A 19,130-nucleotide genomic window follows, 5' to 3' on the forward strand; every position below is an offset into this window, starting at 1 on the left:
TACTTAATATGTCAACTGTTCATTCATTCATTCATTCATTCATTCAAGCTTTATTAAGGACACAGAAACTAGGTCCATATGATAAGATTAAAAAAACATACACAGTAAGAAAGAAAAGAAATAGCATAGATCCATACGTTACTTACACATAAAGGTTTGTTCACCAGTGAGACCACATTTTACATGTAAACCTTACAGAACTAATCTTGGGACAGACCAGGGCTTGTACAACTGAGTTTGATAATTTTGTAACTCTGCACATGAATGAATAAATAAAATGCAGTATAGCAGCCACACAGCATCCAACATCACAATCCACAAACATCTGACTGGCTCTATAATGTCTGGGAACCCTCAGCGGTATCCTCATCGAGTCATTACAGTCAACCACCAGTTTGTGCATGGGTCTCTGGATATGGAACTATATTTAATTTTATAATAATTTTAGGATTATTTAAAAACACACAGTTAATAATATTAATCATTTGTACTCTCCTCATGCTTCTTGTATTCTCACTAAAACCAATAACCCTAGACTTACCACTAGTGTCTGCGTCCGTCCAGCAGGTGGAGCTGTTTGTCATCGGATGCTTTAATGAACAGACGAGGAAGAAATCTGTACACGGAAGTCATTCAGGATTTTACATGCTTGAGATTTTTCTTCGTCCCGCTGTCTTCGGCGGTGGAGTTTAGATTTTATAGTGGGTTAGAGGGTGATGGCAGCCGGTGGTGGGTGGGTGTGTGCGTGGGGACACTGGCGGGGGGATGTTGTCCTCTGAGTCTGTGTCCGGTGCGGGTCAGTGGACGCCAGGACCTGAAGCTGCTGTTTTGACAGCTGCCTCCACTACCTGAGAGTCCACACAAGGAGCTGCTCTGCTCTAACACACACTGCACAGGGGTTAAAGAGGGCGGACTGTAGGTAAAGAGCATTTTAAAGACTGTGGAGGTGTTTTCTAGACGTGTCTGTGGTCGGACAGGAGGACAGGTGAGTCCAGTCTTTGTCTCTGCCCTGAATCTCATTGTTTGGGTTGAAGTCTTCTTCTGGTTCTTTGGGAGTTCTTTGCGTCATGTTTTTAGGAATAATCATATTTATTGGATCATTCCCTCCAGTGGTCATGGCTTCCCGGCTGAAGTACCTCTCTCTGGGGGTGCTGGTGTTCCAGACCACCTCCCTGGTGCTCACCATGCGGTACTCCCGCACCCTGCAGGCCGAGGGCCCGCGGTACCTGGCCTCCTCTGCGGTGGTGGTGGCAGAGGTCATGAAGATCCTCACCTGTGTCCTGCTGGTCTTCAAGGAGCACAGTGAGTGTCCACCCCAAACAACCAAGTACAACAGTAGACACCATGTGTGTTTTACAGTGGTTCCAACTTTTTTTTGGTTCGTGACCCCATTTTAACCCTTTCATGGGTACTGGTCACTACAGTGGACAGCTGTTCTACAGCTGTTCTGTTGTATATTCATGGATTTTTTTTTTTTTTTTTTTTTTTTAACACATATCTTTATTAAAGTTTTAAGACACTACATATCTTTTCTGACATGAATTGGTAACCTTGTGTAGATCTCCCCTGAGCATAAACCCCCAGAATCACAAGCCCCCCCCCCCCCCCCCCCCTAGTTTTCACACAATTTATCAGTAAATACGTTTCTTTGCTTCAAAAATTAAACGCATGGTGTCCATCTGATTATTATTATTATTATTATTATTATTATTATTATTACTGTTGTGTTACTTTTTTATTTTTTAATGTTTTTTTTATTTTTATTTATTTTATCTATTTACTTATTTTTTAGAAGACATTTTCAAGTACATTGTTTTTTTTTTTTTCATGTTTAAAGAGAAATGAAAACACTCAGGTAAAAAAATCCTGATTAAGGTTCTCATAATTCATGCATGAAAGGGTTAACACCCCAGACATTCCAAACAGAGACTTTTTTTTTTTCCCTAAAATGTATTTGTTTTTGATCATCTAATAGTTTGCTATACTATGTTGCAAATAAATGTTAATTTTAGACGACATATAGTCTATATTATGTATATTATTATGGACGGAGGCAGAAATGCCAGGTGTAGATTACTGCACAAAGTGAGAATTTGATTTATTTATCTATCTTTTTTAACCTTCTGTTTATTGGTTTTTATTTTTTTACATATAAAAAAAAAATAAGTAAATAAAAAAAAAGAATATGGTTCCGACATATGATACAAAAGCCCATCACACAGACAAACAACAAGCCGAACAAATCCCCCCTCCCCTGGCACACATCCCCTCCAAATCACAGGAAAAATAAACAAATAAATAAACAGTAAATAAAATACAAAATAGAAGTGCAAAATTTCCACTTTAAATGTTACGAAAAAAAAAAAAAAAAACTGTATATCAAAATACTCAGTCAAGAGAAACATGACAGATTGCACTATTAACATAGGTCAGAAAAGGAGTCCATGTCTTTTCAAAAGTGTTCGAGGCTCCAGCTAATGTCAAACAAATTTTTTCCAGTTTGAGAAAATGAAGTACTTCCTTCCATTTTGAGAAGGTTGGTGGAGATGAGGATTTCCACTTTAACAAAATAAGCCTCCTGGCCAATAAAGATGTAAATGCAGTAAAGTCTTTGTTAGCAGAGGTAAATTTAAACAGAGCAGGTGCAACACCAAATAAAACAGTAAAAATATTAGGAACAATTTTCTTTCCTGTTACCGTTGACAAAACATCAAAGATTTTGGACCAGAATTTATTTAAAGATGGGCAACCCCAAAACATATGAATATAAGCTGCTGTAGCCTGTTGACATCTATCACATAAAGGAGACACTGGAGAATTTTATTTTCCTTGGTCAGGATATGTACAGTCAGTCCAGCTTGGATTTACAAGACTGACAATTAATACTGAACAAACAAGAACTCAAACTATGAATTATGAAAGAGCTGCAGCATCTGAAACTGACCACAATGAACATTTGAAAGATAAACAGTACCACAGTGCTTCAGTTTCAGCTTCACAGTTTGTCATGTCTTTTATGGTTTGGGATTGTCTCTGTCAACTCACCATACTCACCAAGTTTTTTATTTTTATCAATTACTAGAAATTTCAGGCAACCTCATTTAAATTCCAGGCGACCCCATGTGGGGTCCCGACCCCAAGGCTGAAAAACACTGGTGTATTAGGTACAAGAACTAAAGCTGATAAATATCTCATTTGTATACTTGGGAATATGGATTGATGAACAACTCTCTTTTAAAGTTCATATTTCTAATCTAGTTTAGAAACTCAAATTGAAGATTGGCTTTTACTCTAAAAATAAATCCTGTTTCACATTCTCTGCAAAGAAAAAACTTGTGAAAGCTGCTTCTGTCTGTGATTGATTTTGGTGATCTACTGTACAGACATGCAGCTACCTCCACTTTAAGGAGCCTTGATTCAGTGTATCAGGCTTCTTTATGTTCCATTTCAAATGCAGAATCTCTCACTCACCACTGCATTCTCTATGACTTAGTGGGCTGGACACCATTAACCATTCGCAGACAAAAACACTGGTTTATGTTCATCTATAAAGCTCTGCTGGGTAAACTCCCAAAAACCTCAGTAATCTTTCTGTTAGCTCTAGTAGTTTTCATTTACATTCCTCCAAGTGCTTGTTTTTGACTGTTCCCTGAGTTCTGACAAAACAGCATTCTCCCACCATGCACCATGGTCGTGGAATAATCTTCAAAAAACTGTAAAACTCTATACATTCATTTCTGTTAATGATTTTAAAAGTATCATGGAGAATGCAGTGAAGGAGGAATGTCACTGTTTTTCTTGATGCCATTGTGGTTGAATAACTGTTATTATATTTTATTGTTCATTGTGTATCATGTATGTGTTTTATGTTGTTTGGACATTGTATGGCTGCTACTTTGGCCAGGTCTCCCTTGCAAAAGAGATTCCTAATCTCATTGGGACTTCCTGGTTAAATAAAGGTTAAATAAAGTAAAATAAAAATAAAACACATTATCAACAAAATGTATGCATTAAAATAATCTTAGTACTTAATAGATTTATGCTCATTTATTTTTTAATAATTATACATTGACCCATAGACCCAGTACTACTTTTGTGGCAGTTCCCAAATTATTTTCCTTTTCTATTTAAGTATTTAAGTGATTTGTTTATTTATTTTCAGTCTAAATCATGGATTTTCCTATATTCTATTCACATATCATGTAGATGTTCATGAAAACTCAAAGTAAAGTTAAAGGTTATTTATATCAAAACGGAGAAAACTGACTATTTCAGTAAAGATATCAATAACTGAACTGAACGGTGTCTTCATCCTTTGACATTGATCCAACTCCATGGGTTTTACTGGTGAATCAATGTTGTAGAAGATGATGGTGTTTCCACGTTCACTACGGAGTCTCTGAACGTGCAAATGGGTCATATCTGATGACCATGAAAAGCTGAGAATCTGCATTTTACCTGATTATTTCTTTGTATTCACAGGATTAGTAGATCAACAGTTATTAAACATTTTAGATCAGTCGATGGTTTTGGTTGTCGTGGCAGTTTGGGTCTGGGTTCATTGCATGATGTTAATTGACAAGAGCAAATTTGTGAGCTTTCATAATAGGAAAATACAACATCTTAATGTTGTTTGTCTATTCAAGAGGTAGTCAGTATTGTTATAGTGTCATTATAGTCTGGGGGGGGCAAAAAACACACAAATGCACCGAAGTCAAAGGTGTAGCTTTCAACACTTATAGGTGTGACAAAAAAAGTCTGGTCTGCATTGTTATGAAATTATTCTGCATCTGAGACAAGGAAGGTCTCTTTCTTAATCTGTCATCTTCACTTGATGTCTCAGTTTTCTCTGTGTAAAATAAAACATTGTGTTGGTGAAGAAGATAATTAGGCTTAGGCCTCTATATAAACATTTAGTTACCATGAATCCCTTTATTTTATGGAATTTTAAATACTGAGTTAAAGTGTTTTTTGATTAAGTTTTTCTGATGTAATAAAAAAAACAAACATAGAAAATCAAGATCAAATATTTTCAGAGGTTATAATAGCTGAACATTGTATCAAATGATGCTTAGCTATGTTCTGGAAGTAATCATTGGTAAATCAACTGTTCAGGTCGATGCTCTACTTCTCTGACCACATCTGTGTTCCAAATGAAACACTGTATTAATGTTGATGCTTTCATGGGATTCACAGACTGATATTCGTTTCAGTTTGCTGTCCTTCAGTTTTGTGTTTACTCTTGTTGACAACCTGACTGTTATTGTTCAGGTAACCCTGGTTTGGGTAAACCGCTAACATTTATTTGTCACTGTGAAAAGGATGGCGAAGTTTTTAAAAGTGTTTGGAGTCTGGTGAATTTAACAATGATTACAGATTTTCTGGGTGGCGAAAAAGCTCCTGATGTCTCTTCTCTTTTTTGGTCGTAACGTGACAAAGTACAGACCATGCTGCTTCACAATGTGCACTACAGTACATAACACACACAGGTGAACAGAGTAATTATTGTAGATCCAGTTCTATCAGTATGTGTGTTAAACATAGAACTACAATCGACTACAGTCACCTTCCTCACATTTTAGTACAGTGATTCTATCCTTCAAAAATATCTTGGGGAGATTCTCTAAGCTCTTAACTGACATGTGAGAACCCTCCAATGGTATCATGTTTTTCCTGTTGCCCTTGTGCTGTTGAAACAGTGGTATTTTGTGGCAGTATTCAAACTTATATAAAACTCACCTGCTCCGTTCACATTAAGTGCGCATGATTGATGGTTTACTAAATAACCATTCAGTCTTTTTTTTTTTTTATTTGAGTTTTCCAGAAAACACAGTAACACCACTTTTTGCCCCTCAACTCTTTTTACTCATCATTTCAACATTTACTATGTGTTTTAGCTGTTTTATTGTAAGCCACTGGGACTACATATTTTTCAGGAGCGTAATGTTACAAATTGCAGCCACTTAATCCCAAATTGACTTAACGCTCAGTTTGTTTGGTCTGATACATTGTTTTTTTCCCTCAGGTTACAGCATGCGAGCTCTGAACAGTGTCCTTCGTCAGGAAATTGCTCACAAACCAATAGAAACACTAAAGCTGGCGATCCCCTCTGGCATCTACACACTGCAGAACAACCTGCTGTATGTCGCTCTGTCCAACCTGGACGCAGCCACCTACCAGGTACCACACTGAGAAAAGAACACAGGAATGATATAGTTTTAATTTGCCTTTCATTTCCACTAATGAGTTGTTTGCACCTCTCTGTTCTTTGCGTCCATCAGGTGACGTACCAGCTGAAGATCCTGACCACAGCACTGTTCTCCGTGTCCATGCTGGGCCGCAGGCTGGGGGTCTACCAGTGGCTCTCACTGCTGATCCTTATGGCTGGAGTGGCTCTTGTGCAGGTATGATGGCGCTTCATCCCGTCATCCTGTATGCATTAATAATAATAATACATTTCATTTATAAAGCACATTTTATTTTTAAGAATCTGAAAGTGCTACAGTTAAAAAAGAAAGTCTTAGAGTAAAATACCAAATGTAAAACAACAAAACATCATGGTGGGCCTTGAAACGCCTGTGTGAACAGGAAACACTTGAGTTTTTTTTGAAGGAATCCAGTGATTGTGGAACGCTAAGATGTTCAGGGAGGGAGGTCCAGATACGGGGGACAGCAGAAGAAAATGCCCTGGGGGGGGGGGGGGGGGGGGGGGGGGGGGGGGGGGGGTGTATGATGCTGTGGGGCCGGAGGTTTTGAGTGGATGTGTGAGGGATGAGAATGTCCTTGAGGTAGTCGGGGGTGTTTCAATGGATGAATAGGTAGGTGATAAGAGCTGTCTCATATTCAGTTCTGAAGGTGATTGAGAGCTAGTGGAGGTTATGGAGAATTGATGTGATGTGTTTCCGTTTATGGAGTCTCATTAGGACTCTGGCAGCTCTGTTTTGGATGGATTGCAGTTTTTGGAGCTGTTTCCCGGGGATCCCATAGAGAAGGGCGTTACAGTAGTCAAGCCTCGAGGAGACAAAGGCATGGATGAGTTTCTCTGCATCCGAGGCAGTGAGGGAAGGACGGAGTTTGGAGATTGTCTTAAGATGGAAAAAAACATATGATGCAACAAACAGATGTTTGATGTGGTTTTTGAGTGTTAGGTGTGGGTCCAGTTTCACACAGAGGTTGGTTACAATGGTTGAGAGTGGTATATGTTGTCTGGAGAAGGAGATGGTGGTTATGGATGAGGACTGGACCTGGTGGTGGTGGTGGTGATGGGGGAGTCAGGACGGCTTTAGTTTCGGACCTGTTCAGGTGGAGAAAGTTGTGGTTCATCCACACCGTTATCTCCTCAAAGCAGACTTGTAGAAAAAAACTCCCAAAAAACTCATGTAGACAAATAAACACATGGATGTTGATAGCTGCATTTGAATGGAGTTTATAATCCAGTGACAATCAGAATAAGACTCCCTTGTCTTCATAGGTTATTAGGAGGTAAGACAATAACTCTGTACTGAAGCTGAATATAAGCCATTGCAGTTGTCTCCATGTCTTTAGAAGGAAGCACAATTACACTTGCAATATCACTCAAGAAGTGATAACACAAAAAACCTGTCACAGTCAAGGCTATTTAAATACTCTGATAAGAAAAGAACTATAATATAACCAAGGTTGTCGTGGCCTTTCACCGTATCATAGTCAAGTCTGAATATCTTTATTCATTACTGATGTGAGTTACTGTGGTTTTCAGAGACGTAGGCAGTGATACAGAAGTTTATAAAAACACAATCAATCCAGATGAAGTGACCGGGGCTTAAATAGTTTTCCATTTACAGTTCTATAATTTCATTCTGCTAGAATAGCCTTGTGTTATGCATAGTTAAAGACTTCTTATTTATCTCGTATTGAGCCTCCGTCTGAAACAGGTTATTTAAGCCCTAGTCCTTTTCCTATGAAGCATTGCCCAGTATCTGCAGTCACAGAAAAAAACAGTTGTAGAATTGAACTTTTTTTCTCATTTTTATGCCTCATTGATGATGATAGCTGTGGGCGCATTATGTTACAGGTATACAAAAGCACTCTACTATCTCCCTGATTTTTTTTTTTTGTTTTTTTGTGCATTTAAATCTAAAAGGAGAGAAAACGGAGCCAATTATGTAGGCGTTGCTTTGTAACATGCAGTTCAGATGAGTATTGGAAGTTTGCCTGTGTTTTGTTTTAACAATGTGTGATCTCGGTTTTTTGTGAGTGTGCGTGTGTGTGTGTTCATCTCATGGCCAGACAGACAAAAGAACTCATCTCATCTGAGCATGATGTACTCGGTCGTATATAGGTTAAATAAATAAAACAAAAACATCGAAGCTTGAGCGAGGATACGGTATAAATATTGGCTGGTTTGTAAGGGATGAGCTGATGAATGACGATGTGTCAAAGCAGGGAAGACTGTTGTGATATCACCTCCTCTTCCTCTTTGGCAAATACAAGGAATATGTCTGTCAGTTAGTGTTCTACCGGATGTGATCTTAACCCAGACTGAGAACAGTGTTGGAGAAGCTACACCGCAAACCCACTCCCCTACTGTTTCAAACACCGTCACCTACAAATCAAATAGACAGATAAGGAGACGGTGTGAGTCACAGTATTATTTTGCACAAATGTAGCTTCTTGTTGACAAGATTTGTGCTGTGATGTTACGACTAACTTATCCAATGAAAAAAGCACATTCACTTCAACACAGTCACAGCCAGAATTCATCATCTTTTTTTTTTTTTTTTTGCATTAACACACATTTTTCAGCTTACCACAGCATAACACACTAGAACTCACACTCTGCAACATTTTTACAGCACAGCAAAATTGTGAAGATGTGTTTGTGTGAATTTATGCCTCCCTACATTGTGAGCACATACAGAGAGAGAGACTTTTACAGGACGATTAATGTTTATTGGATCAAAACCATCCAATATGTAGTAGCTTTAGAAAAGGAGGTGTTTTATTTGTTTGCATGAAGTTACAATAGGATGGATGGATGGATGGATGGATGGATAAGTGATTTCTCTTTTCCCATGATAACTTAAGATATTTATTATTCTTATGTAAAAAAAAATCTTACCTCAATCTTACCTTACCTGCTTTCAGCCACAGTTTTCAGTCTCCTTTTGCATTTTTGTCACATGGTTATATTTACACTGATTGATCATAATAATGTTGATTATCCTCAAAGTTAATGTGTTAGAAGCTGTAAAATAAGCAATGCAAGGATCTAAGTGACTTTGACAAGATCCCAAATATGATAGTTAAATGACCATGTCAGTGCATCTCCAACACAGAAGACCTTGTTGGATGGTCCACAGTGGCTGGGCCATCCCTGGTCTAAGAGATGACAACTGTATCACGTGTCAGTCAAGCATCTACAGGATATGCTGGACAAACAAATCCAAGTCCCCACGTTACAACGTCCAGGACTTAAAGCAGGGGTGTCAAACATTCGGCCCGCAGGCCAAAACCAGCCCACGTACTTGTCCAGTCTGGCCTGTGGGATGAATTTGTGAAATGCAAAAATTACACTGAAGATATTAACAGTCACAGGTTTGTCCTTTTAGTTCAGTGACCACATACATATCAATGTGATCTCAAGTGGGTCAGACCAGTAAAATACCAGCATAATAACCTATAAATAATGACAACTCCAAATTTTTATTTTTCTTTTACTGTGAAAAAGTAAAATTACATGAAAATGTTTACATTTACAAACTATCCTGTCAAAAATGTGAATAATCTGAAAAAATATGAACAACTTTTAATATTGCAATTTAACAACATTCTGTCTGTTACTAAATGTTTTGTGTATTTGTAGGTCCATTGTGATCTGTAAGTTGTCATGTACGTGTGTAAATGATAAGCTGAGCCATAATATTGTTGAAATTTCAGGTTGTTCATGTTGTTCACATTTTTTACAGGATAGTTTGTAAATGTAAACATTTTCTTAATGTAATGTTTGATAATGACATGTGTAATGATTATGGGGTTTTTTTGGTACACTGAAACGGTGGCGGCTGGTGAAATGATTTTTTGGTGGGCTGCAGTATGCAAGTCAGTTTTCAGATGCACTATAACCACATATCACCACGAGGATACATGTACACGCGCCACTATTTTAAAATATGAATTTAAATTAAAATGCACAGTATGTGTTTTCAGTCATGTATTTTTTTATATATAAATTTCACTCGTCTATCCTTCAAACATGCACATTTTTCTATGACTATTGTTAATGTCAGGCATGTCCCTGACAAGTGTCTTTTCCACTGATAGTATGGAGAAGGCATTTAAACCAGCGGTGAAGGTCATGTAGGTAGATTGAATGACATTAAAAAGGTAGAAGTTAGACTATGGGCTGTTAATGTTAATGTTAATGCTACCGCTTCTGTCAGGATTCGATCCCAGGTCTCTCGTATCATAGTCAGTGGTGCTACCTACTGACCTATCTGCTGATGAATATTCATATATAGTGGACGTACATCATTTTGTCTTGGTCTTTTTTTGGTTTAGATGATCTTGTGTGACATTGCATATCTGAGGAAGGTCTTGATTCTTTTTGGGGTGTGACATTTACTCCTGTGAGTGATGCCCAAAGCTCTTTTATGTCTTGTATTGGGGGGGGTCTACTGTGCATGTGCCATTTCTAACCAGAGTCTACATGGTAAAGGGAGAGCCTTGGGTGCCCCAAACAGGAAATGCGTCACTTGACTGTTTGACACTTACCCATATCCTCCTGAGACCCTCTGTAGTGGACCGGACTTTCACAGCTTTATTTAATAACACCGTTACACATTTTTTTAAAAAATGCATGACAAAAGTGTTGCATCATGCTGTTTCTAATCGGACGCAATTATGTAGTATAAAAAAGCTAAAACTTTTACTTATTGTGTCTCAGGAGGATATGGCAGTTGTTCTACTATTTACACCCAAGTTTCCTCATAACATAATATTGAATGTAATGTACAGTATCTAAGAAGAAAACTACTGATTGAGCAGTGCTGTGGGTGAATTCCTGGGTTGGAAGTTTTGTTGTCTTTTGCTTTAACCATTCTTTCCATTTTGTTGTTTCTTTTAATGTAGAAACCAAATTTCTTTGTTGTGTTTAAGATAAGAAATCTGGGGTTGGATTCAAATCTCTCTTCCAGAATATCGTACCTTTGTAGGCATATACAACACACACACTTAGCTTCAGACACATGGGTATGAGTCGCCTTTGCCTCCATATAAACCACTATGTTTGTGTTTCTCTCATGTTCACAGTGGCCCTCTGAATCTGCCTCGGCCCCGGAGAAGGAGGCCCTGTCCGCCGGCTCCCAGTTCGTTGGTGTGATGGCCGTTCTGGTGGCGTGCTGCTCTAGCGGTTTTGCTGGTGTTTACTTTGAGAAGATCCTGAAGGAGAGCAAACAGAGCGTCTGGGTCCGCAACATCCAGTTAGGTGTGTGTCAGTCAGACGTTAATGCAACAGGTCAAACAGCTTTAATATCACAGCCTTTCTATCCAACCACAAACTGCCGTCCTACTGTACATTAAAAACAAAACACAAATATTAAAAGCAATTCAATATGCTATCATTAGATGTTATTTATGTACTGAAACTCTAAATAATCTTTGAATCTTTGACTGAAATTTGATTTAAACTTTTGATTTCTGCATATCGTCGCTGTTGGGCAGAAACCTCTTATGTCCAAAGCGGTTATTTTTCAGGAAACTTGAAAAACAATGTATATTCTAAATAAATGACTGGAGTTTAGAGATGTAGTCACAAGCCGTTTTCAACACTGTTCATTGGATAAATATTTCAAAAACTGTCAGACCAACATGAAGACTGACCAATAGAATCGTTTTATGACAAAAAAAGACCAAAAATGAACCTAAAAGGTAGTTTTTTATGTTGATCTTTTTCCATTTTCTTTTTTTTTTTCGCATTTTACTTTATTTTTCTGCTTTGTTTTATCACTACATACAGTACATGATTTAGTCCACATGCTGTTTTTCATCCACTCCTCATTTCTGTGAGTGAATTTCCTTCCTCGCTGCTTGGTCAATAAAAAGGTCTGATAGTTTTGAAGTTAATGAGGTCAACGTCTAAAACTTTGTATTAGACAAATCCAAAACCAGCAACAGGATAAGCACGGGAGGTACTATACTAATGACGCACATGCTGAACAAGTGCAGTGAATGATTCAGACGGTTTATTGACATTTCACATTAGTCATAGGCTCCACTTCACTTAATATTAGAATCATAGAAATGGACTGATATTTTTCATAGTGTGTGCCCATTAGGGTGCATCAAACCCCCCTTTTGCCAAGTTTTTTCCTGTCCCTAGTCTAAAAAGTTTCCATTTGAGTAGAAAACACTACCTGTAAAATATTAATTAATTTGGACCATGTTTAGGTGGGCCACCGTGCGTTTGAAAATTTGAACTGCAAGGTTGCTGAATTCGGCAGGCTCCGAAAGTGAATACACCATTTAATACACTCAAGTCAAGTAAAACTTCCCAAGTTGCTCAAATATGCTTTATAAACCTTACTATCAATAGTTTAAGCCCTAATTGAAATATAAATTTAAAAAAATACAATAAATTTGATCCTAGATTACCCATCTGGTACTCTCCCTTTTCTTCAGTTCAGCAGGTACCAGATTTCTTTTTTCAGACAACGGGGGGGGCGGCTGTGGCTCAGTTGGTAGAGCGGGTCACCCAAAGACGAAAGGGTCGGCGGTTCGAATCCTGGCTCTGACTGTCCACATGTCGAAGTGTGAACCCTGAACCCTAAACCCTTGCTTCCAGTAGGGCCAGGCTGCGTCTTGCATAAGTTCAGTCCATTTACCATAACACATTTTCAGTGTAAATATGCCAAATATGCTGAGGGCAAAACACCTAAGAGTAGTGAAGAGAAGAAGGTGAAGCACCCTGGGGGCCCTTTGAAGAGAAAAGGTGGCCCTGCAGATGAATGGGAGTAAGTTATTGGCCCTTCACTGAATGCTATTCCAGCCACTCAGCTTCCTTTGGTCAGAACAGTCCTTCAAAGGTACAGATCACTGCCAATAGAAAACCATTAGAAGACAGCAAAACCATAGCAAAAGAAATATCTGTAGAAGTTGAGGCAATATGTTCCAACAAAGGCCCACCATAATTGTGTTCTAGCTGTGTGTGATGTGATCAGCCTCTGGAAAGACTGTTATAACCCTGGCTGATCAAAAACCTTGCCATTTTTTTGTTTATTTACTTCTTATGATTTTATAGCAAACAGGAATGAAAAAACAAACCAGTCAAAACTTTGGATTTTTGAACCTGCTGAATTCGGCAGCCTTGCAAGTCAAATTTTCAAACGCCTGGTGGCCCACCTAAACAAAAACAAATTTTGTGAAAATTTTGCAGGAATTACTTTTTCACTAAATGGAAAAAAGTTAGACTTGGGACAAGTAAAAAGCAAACACTTTGCAAAAAAAAAAAGGGGGGTTTGATGCACCCTAGTGCCCATGTCACGACAGAAATAAATATACAAAACTCACTCGTCTAATCCCAATTAACCACATACATGGCTCCTGTAATAAGTGTCCATTTTCTGCAGTTAAGCAAAGTTTATTTTTGGTTGTTACTGGAGAAAATGTGGATTTTTCTGTGTTTAAAACTGTTCAGAACTGCATTGACTGAACATAGTTGTGATGGGCTCAAAACAGTCAAAATGTCACCGCTAAACATGAGTCATGAGCAGGGCCAGTTCTAGCTGGTCATGTTAGGGTGGGCTGGTTGAAATAACAGGTGGGCAACTTGGTTTGTATGTGCTGATGATAGCGAAGCTGAATAGTGTCCTGAAGGCTGACAATTTGAACTGCAGTCCTGACAGCACTGAAAAGAAGTGGTTTGAGGGTTTATTTAAGATTAAGAATCACTTTATGGATCCCCAATGAGAAATTCAATTGTCGGGCAACTCATCTGTGTTCATTTACTCATTAATATAAAATAAAAATTATTTTAAAAGTCCTTCATGCATATTACTTTTCATTGGATGAACTTGAAAAATAATTTTAAAAATGAATACTAAATACTAATACAAAAAAATATTCTCACTGTAGCCAGAATTTATACAAAAATACGGCAGGCCACTCTTGTTCAAACTCGAACACGAACAACTGAAACTGGGCCAAAAGTAAAAAATAAAATAACGAAATTATATTTTTTCATATTTCACAAACAAAAAAGTCTTATTTAAATTCAATCTGAAAAGTGACAAATGACAAAGAAAACAGCAAATCTTTCTTTTTCCATGTAAAACCCTGAACTTTAGACTCAAATGTCAGTAGAACTACATATATATAAACCAACAGGAAAAAATGATTATAATAATTAATATAATTTAGTGACAGTGATCGTTTGCCCCTCACTTGGTTTTTGTACCTTTCTTGGGCAACGACTGAGAGACTGTGTATGTTTTACTGGTGTTGTGTTGCCCACTGTGTGTGTTTTATTGGCGTTGCTTTAGTCAGTGTATATGCACTGGGCCGGCTGCTCTGCTGGAGCCCAGAGACAGAGCAGGTCAAAAAGTCACAGATACAGTGAAACTCCAGTCGAGAGAATCTATTAAACAGAAACCTTGATAGGTGCAGCAGTGACCAAGGAGGGCCGTTTCTTTCCCTGCAAATCAGAAACAGACGACAGACAGTGAGCTGCTGTATGAGTGAATGAAGTGCTCAGGAAATGCAAAACAATAATGACAACCAATCACTGACGGAATAGGGCGGGCTGTAGGCTGCCCATCCAATCGCAAGTAAGACCTAATAGTAGTGTAGTCTGTTATACTTTTCTATTGGATAAATGTTTTCCCTGAACTTTTGACTGGGTGGGCAAGACGGATATTTGAGTGGGCTGAGCCCACCCCTGCCCATGCCTACCGCCGGCCTTGGTCATGAGTGAAACTTCTTTCCATGCAGGTTTCATTTGTGACATACAAAACACTAAATGAGACTGTTGGGTGTATTATATCTACAGATGGAGTGAACCGCTTCCATGGAATTAATGATGTCATGCTGCCATGTTTCTAAAGTAGTTCTGAACAGACTTATTCTTTTTCCTTTTTTTTCCTTTTTTTACTATAGCATGCAGCATCCAGCATTAAGGTGTGTTATCATCACCTGCTATGTGGACCACAGTTCATATCCCTTTAACTAAAAGGGTTCATATTTTGTTAAACCCACTCTTATTAGTCTTTGGTACATTTATTTGTGTATTTGGACCCTAACAGCTCAAAAAGTTTGAATTTGAACCCTCCAGGTGCTGCAAAGCTATCTTTATATTCATTCTGGCAAAAATCAAGTGGATTTCTACACCCCGTTTCAATTCCTGCTTAATTTCTTACATTTTATAACTAGTTACATCACAACATTTGCGCATATAAGGTCAAGACTTCCGACGAACATTTCTCTGAGTATGACACAATTGTTTGTCAGCACCAGTGGTTGTAGTAAAAACTGAAAATATGTCCAAAGTTTGAGCTGGTTACTTAAAATGTTCAGTTGTTGGTTGTATTAGCAAACACAAGTGGCTGAACGGGACAGAAAGCACGGTCAAAAACCTGGAGGGGGTGGGGCGTGAAGTGGCTCATTTGCATTTAAAGGGCCAGCACTCAAAACAACCTTTCTGGTGTCATTACTCAGAAATAGGGTTGAAGATGGACCTGTGGAATTGAATTAATGAAGAATTCAGACCCAAGCAGAGCATTTACAGTTTTTGTAGACCACAGGGAAAAGTTTTAAAATGTATAATTTCATTTAAAAAAGCTAAATATCATTCCTTTAACTAAAAAGCCCAGAACAAAAAACCAAACATCAGGTCTAAGGAGGGACCACTGTATGGGAGGACTTGCACAATCTGAGTGGTGTCATCTGCAACTTAGCCACTAGTTACCATTAAATATTACTCATTCAGCCTTTAAATGCTTTATAAATGTGTTTTGTTTTTTTTTTTGTTGCGGGACAATAGAATGGGCCTTTTCCATCATAAAATCTGATTTGAAACACTAAACATTCATTAGGGGCAGCTGTGGCTCAGGAAGTGGAGCAGGTCATCCAATAACCGGAGGGTTGGCAGTTTGATTCCCGCTCTGTCCTAGTCATGTGCTGTTGTGTCCTTGGACAAGACACTTCACCCACCTTGCGTCCAAATTCAGTCACACTGGTGTATGAATATTGGGTGGTGGTCGGAGGGCAGCTGTGGATACACTTTCAGTTTACCACCTCCAGAGTGAGAATGTGTGAGTGAATAATGGATCAATAATGTAAAGCACTTTGCCTCGAAAAGCACTATAGAAATCCAATCCATTATTATTATAGAGCCATAAAATATCAATTTTCTGTCATTATTGTGTGCACATGGATCAAAAATGCAATTGTGTTCTGAGGTGTTGTGAAAGGCTGGCTGAACAAAGCGCCAACGCTGTGTTTTTCCTGCATTGTGTACTGTTTCCTTTCTTGACTGCGCAGAGAACCAGCTGGGCGTTTTACCTCATTTATGTTTCTGTTAAGATGAATGTTCCTGTCTAGTTTATTTTTACCCTAGAACGTGTGAGGCATGTGTTAAGTCTCCTGCGATTCCTGCTGTGAGCTCAGAGCTTCTTCACCTGCATTAAATGGCGGAGCCTAGATCTGCAAGAAAAGCAGCAGAGAAAATGATGAAAATCTATTGAAATGTTAAAGCCAGTGAAACCAGATTATAGAGAATAATAATAAATCTGTGGGTTGATTTCAGCTCTCCTTTATGTGTGTTTAGGGATGTTTGGGTTTGTGTTTGGCCTTTTTGGGATGCTGGCCTATGATGGAGAAAGGGTGAGGGAGTCTGGAATGTTCCAGGGATACAACACAATCACCTGGACCGTCGTAGCCCTGCAGGTAAAACTCACTCCAGCAAAACTTTCACATGAACACGGTCAACGGATTCTGTATTTCAGTGATTGGACTGGTTCTCGGCCCCTGCAGGTCATGCCTTTGTCCATCTGCGTCTTTGTGTTTGTTATTTCTCCAGGCACTGGGTGGTCTGGTCATAGCAGCGGTTATCAAGTATGCAGACAACATCCTCAAGGGCTTCGCTACATCGCTGTCCATCATCCTGTCCACTCTTATATCGTACTTCTGGCTGCAGGACTTCGACCCCACCGGGTAAAGGAGCACACACACAAAAACACTCTGACTTTTTTTTTTTCTGTCTCATAATCACAACTTCTTGAGCAAACCATGTTGTGTTATCCACAGCGTCTTCTTCCTGGGAGCTATTTTAGTCATCGCGGCCACTTTCCTGTACGGCTACGAAGGCAAGCCGTCCCCTAACCCCAGCAGGGCGTAGGACCCTCACGGCCGACACTACAGCAGCAGCAGCAGGAGGAGGTCATGTTGAAGTGTCAAGTCACGGAGGGGAAAGGAGGACACGAGCTGGAGAGAAAAGGAAGGGGAAAGAACTTTAGCATATGTAGTGATTATAAAAGGAGGAGACGGAGCAGGGGAAGTTTTCAGTTTGAGGGGTATTCAAGGCCAGCACAGTGCTGCGATGAGTCTCACATACCAAAAGTGCCTCAGCTGGGAAGGTAACCAATGAGAAAAGGAAACTGGCAAACCAGGACTGAATGTTGTTTTTTGTCCCTCCGTTGAAATAACCAGTGTAGAGATAATCCTGGCTGCCACATTAAAGAAATTCTCAACAGGACTAAGTGATTGTGTTGAGGCAGAACCTGTCTGACTGCCAGTTACTGTTACTGTTACTGCCACGTCAATCACCCCTGAACAGTAAAGGAGACACTCAGGCAGTAGTTTCTTTCCAAGTATGACATCTTCAGAGATTTTGCAACCTTAGGTCAGCGTTTGAGGCCCTGGCCTTTTGTCTTGGTCCACTCTGGTCCACCCTTAAGGCATTTTCAGGGTTTTTAAGGAGCCACCCAGTGTACATTTTACGAATAATCTATGTCTAACCACGCATAATTGAATCTCGCAGAGTTAGAATTTGCCTGACAACGCTGTCCGTTTGTACAGTAAAGTCAGTATAAACCAACTATGGTAACACAGTCTCATTGACCAGAACTAGTATTGTTTTCGAAGTTATGGCACTTAGTGTTGCATTTGGCTCAGCTCTATTTCTGGAAATGGCTTTTGTTGCCAGGCAACATATAGTTACAGGATGTCTGTGACTGCGTATACAGTGCGTCTCATTGACAGACCTGTTTTACTGTATGACTCTGATCTGTCTGTGTCAGGCAGAGTCCTGGGTGTATGAATTCAATGCTACAGGAATAAATTAATCTGACATTTCCAATAACTGTGTTGGCTATAACAGAGGTGATTATTTGAAGATGTTGATTTTTTTTTGTAATGAAAATGATGAAAATTCAATTATATGGTGAAAAGATTATGTTGTACAAACCGAAATTCTAACCCTAACCTTGGGTGTACGTAATAGCACCGTATAAATATGAATCTATGAATGAATTGTGTGTTTTAAGTTATAACTCCTGAATTAGGTGTTTACAAAACCACTGATAATCAACCTCTATCTCCTTATGTCCTGTGCTCATGTAACAGTACTTCATTTGGGCTGTGGGGGTTTGGAAAAAGCATCAAGAAATGACTGAATGTAGTGCAGTAAAATCACTAAGTTGAGAAGTGTGTCTGAATTGTAAAGGATTTATTCAGAAAGTAACCCTCTGTATGACACGACTGATGTTTTGTGTCTGAAACTACTTAATTTTCTTGGGATGAAGCGGGTATAATTAATGACTTTATTATTTTAATTACCAATTTGTGATTCCTTTATAAAAGAAAAATGTTTCCCTTACCTGTTCTAAATGTCTTTTTGTGTTGCATTAATAGTATTTCCCCTACAGTAGAACACAACACAAATATATCATTTTCATACAATATGTACATAAAAACTGCACCACAATAATAGTGCATCCACAAACTGCTTTTACTGAAGAGTTGGGACATTTTCTAAAATACAATAAAAACTAAAAAAAAATTTCAACAATTTCCATAACCAACTTAAATTACATTTTTATGCCTGAAACACACAACAAAGTTGGAAAAGAGATATGTTTACATGATATTTCCTTTTTATT

The 19,130-nt window shown here is 38.7% G+C and overlaps 1 protein-coding gene across 2 annotated transcripts; it reads left to right on the forward strand.

Annotated features, from left to right (window-relative positions):
• The first annotated feature begins 619 nt into the window (after window positions 1–619).
• On the forward strand, window positions 620–18,847 carry slc35a3a (solute carrier family 35 member A3a). 2 transcript variants are annotated; one of them, XM_030132146.1, is made up of 8 exons: window positions 620–986; window positions 1,103–1,302; window positions 6,026–6,180; window positions 6,282–6,404; window positions 11,290–11,464; window positions 16,799–16,917; window positions 17,051–17,184; window positions 17,278–18,847. In XM_030132146.1, the coding sequence occupies exons 2-8, from the start codon at window positions 1,116–1,118 to the stop codon at window positions 17,366–17,368; spliced, it is 984 nt and encodes a 327-aa protein (XP_029988006.1). In that variant the 5' UTR covers window positions 620–986; window positions 1,103–1,115; the 3' UTR covers window positions 17,369–18,847. The 2 variants fall into 2 exon arrangements, with proteins under 2 accessions (XP_029988006.1, XP_029988005.1); XM_030132145.1 differs by having other exon boundaries at window positions 620–985; window positions 1,111–1,302.
• The last annotated feature ends 283 nt before the right edge of the window (window positions 18,848–19,130 follow it).

The sequence above is a fragment of the Sphaeramia orbicularis genome, chromosome 4 (genome assembly GCF_902148855.1).
Source record: "Sphaeramia orbicularis chromosome 4, fSphaOr1.1, whole genome shotgun sequence".
NCBI classification, from domain to species: domain Eukaryota; kingdom Metazoa; phylum Chordata; class Actinopteri; order Kurtiformes; family Apogonidae; genus Sphaeramia; species Sphaeramia orbicularis.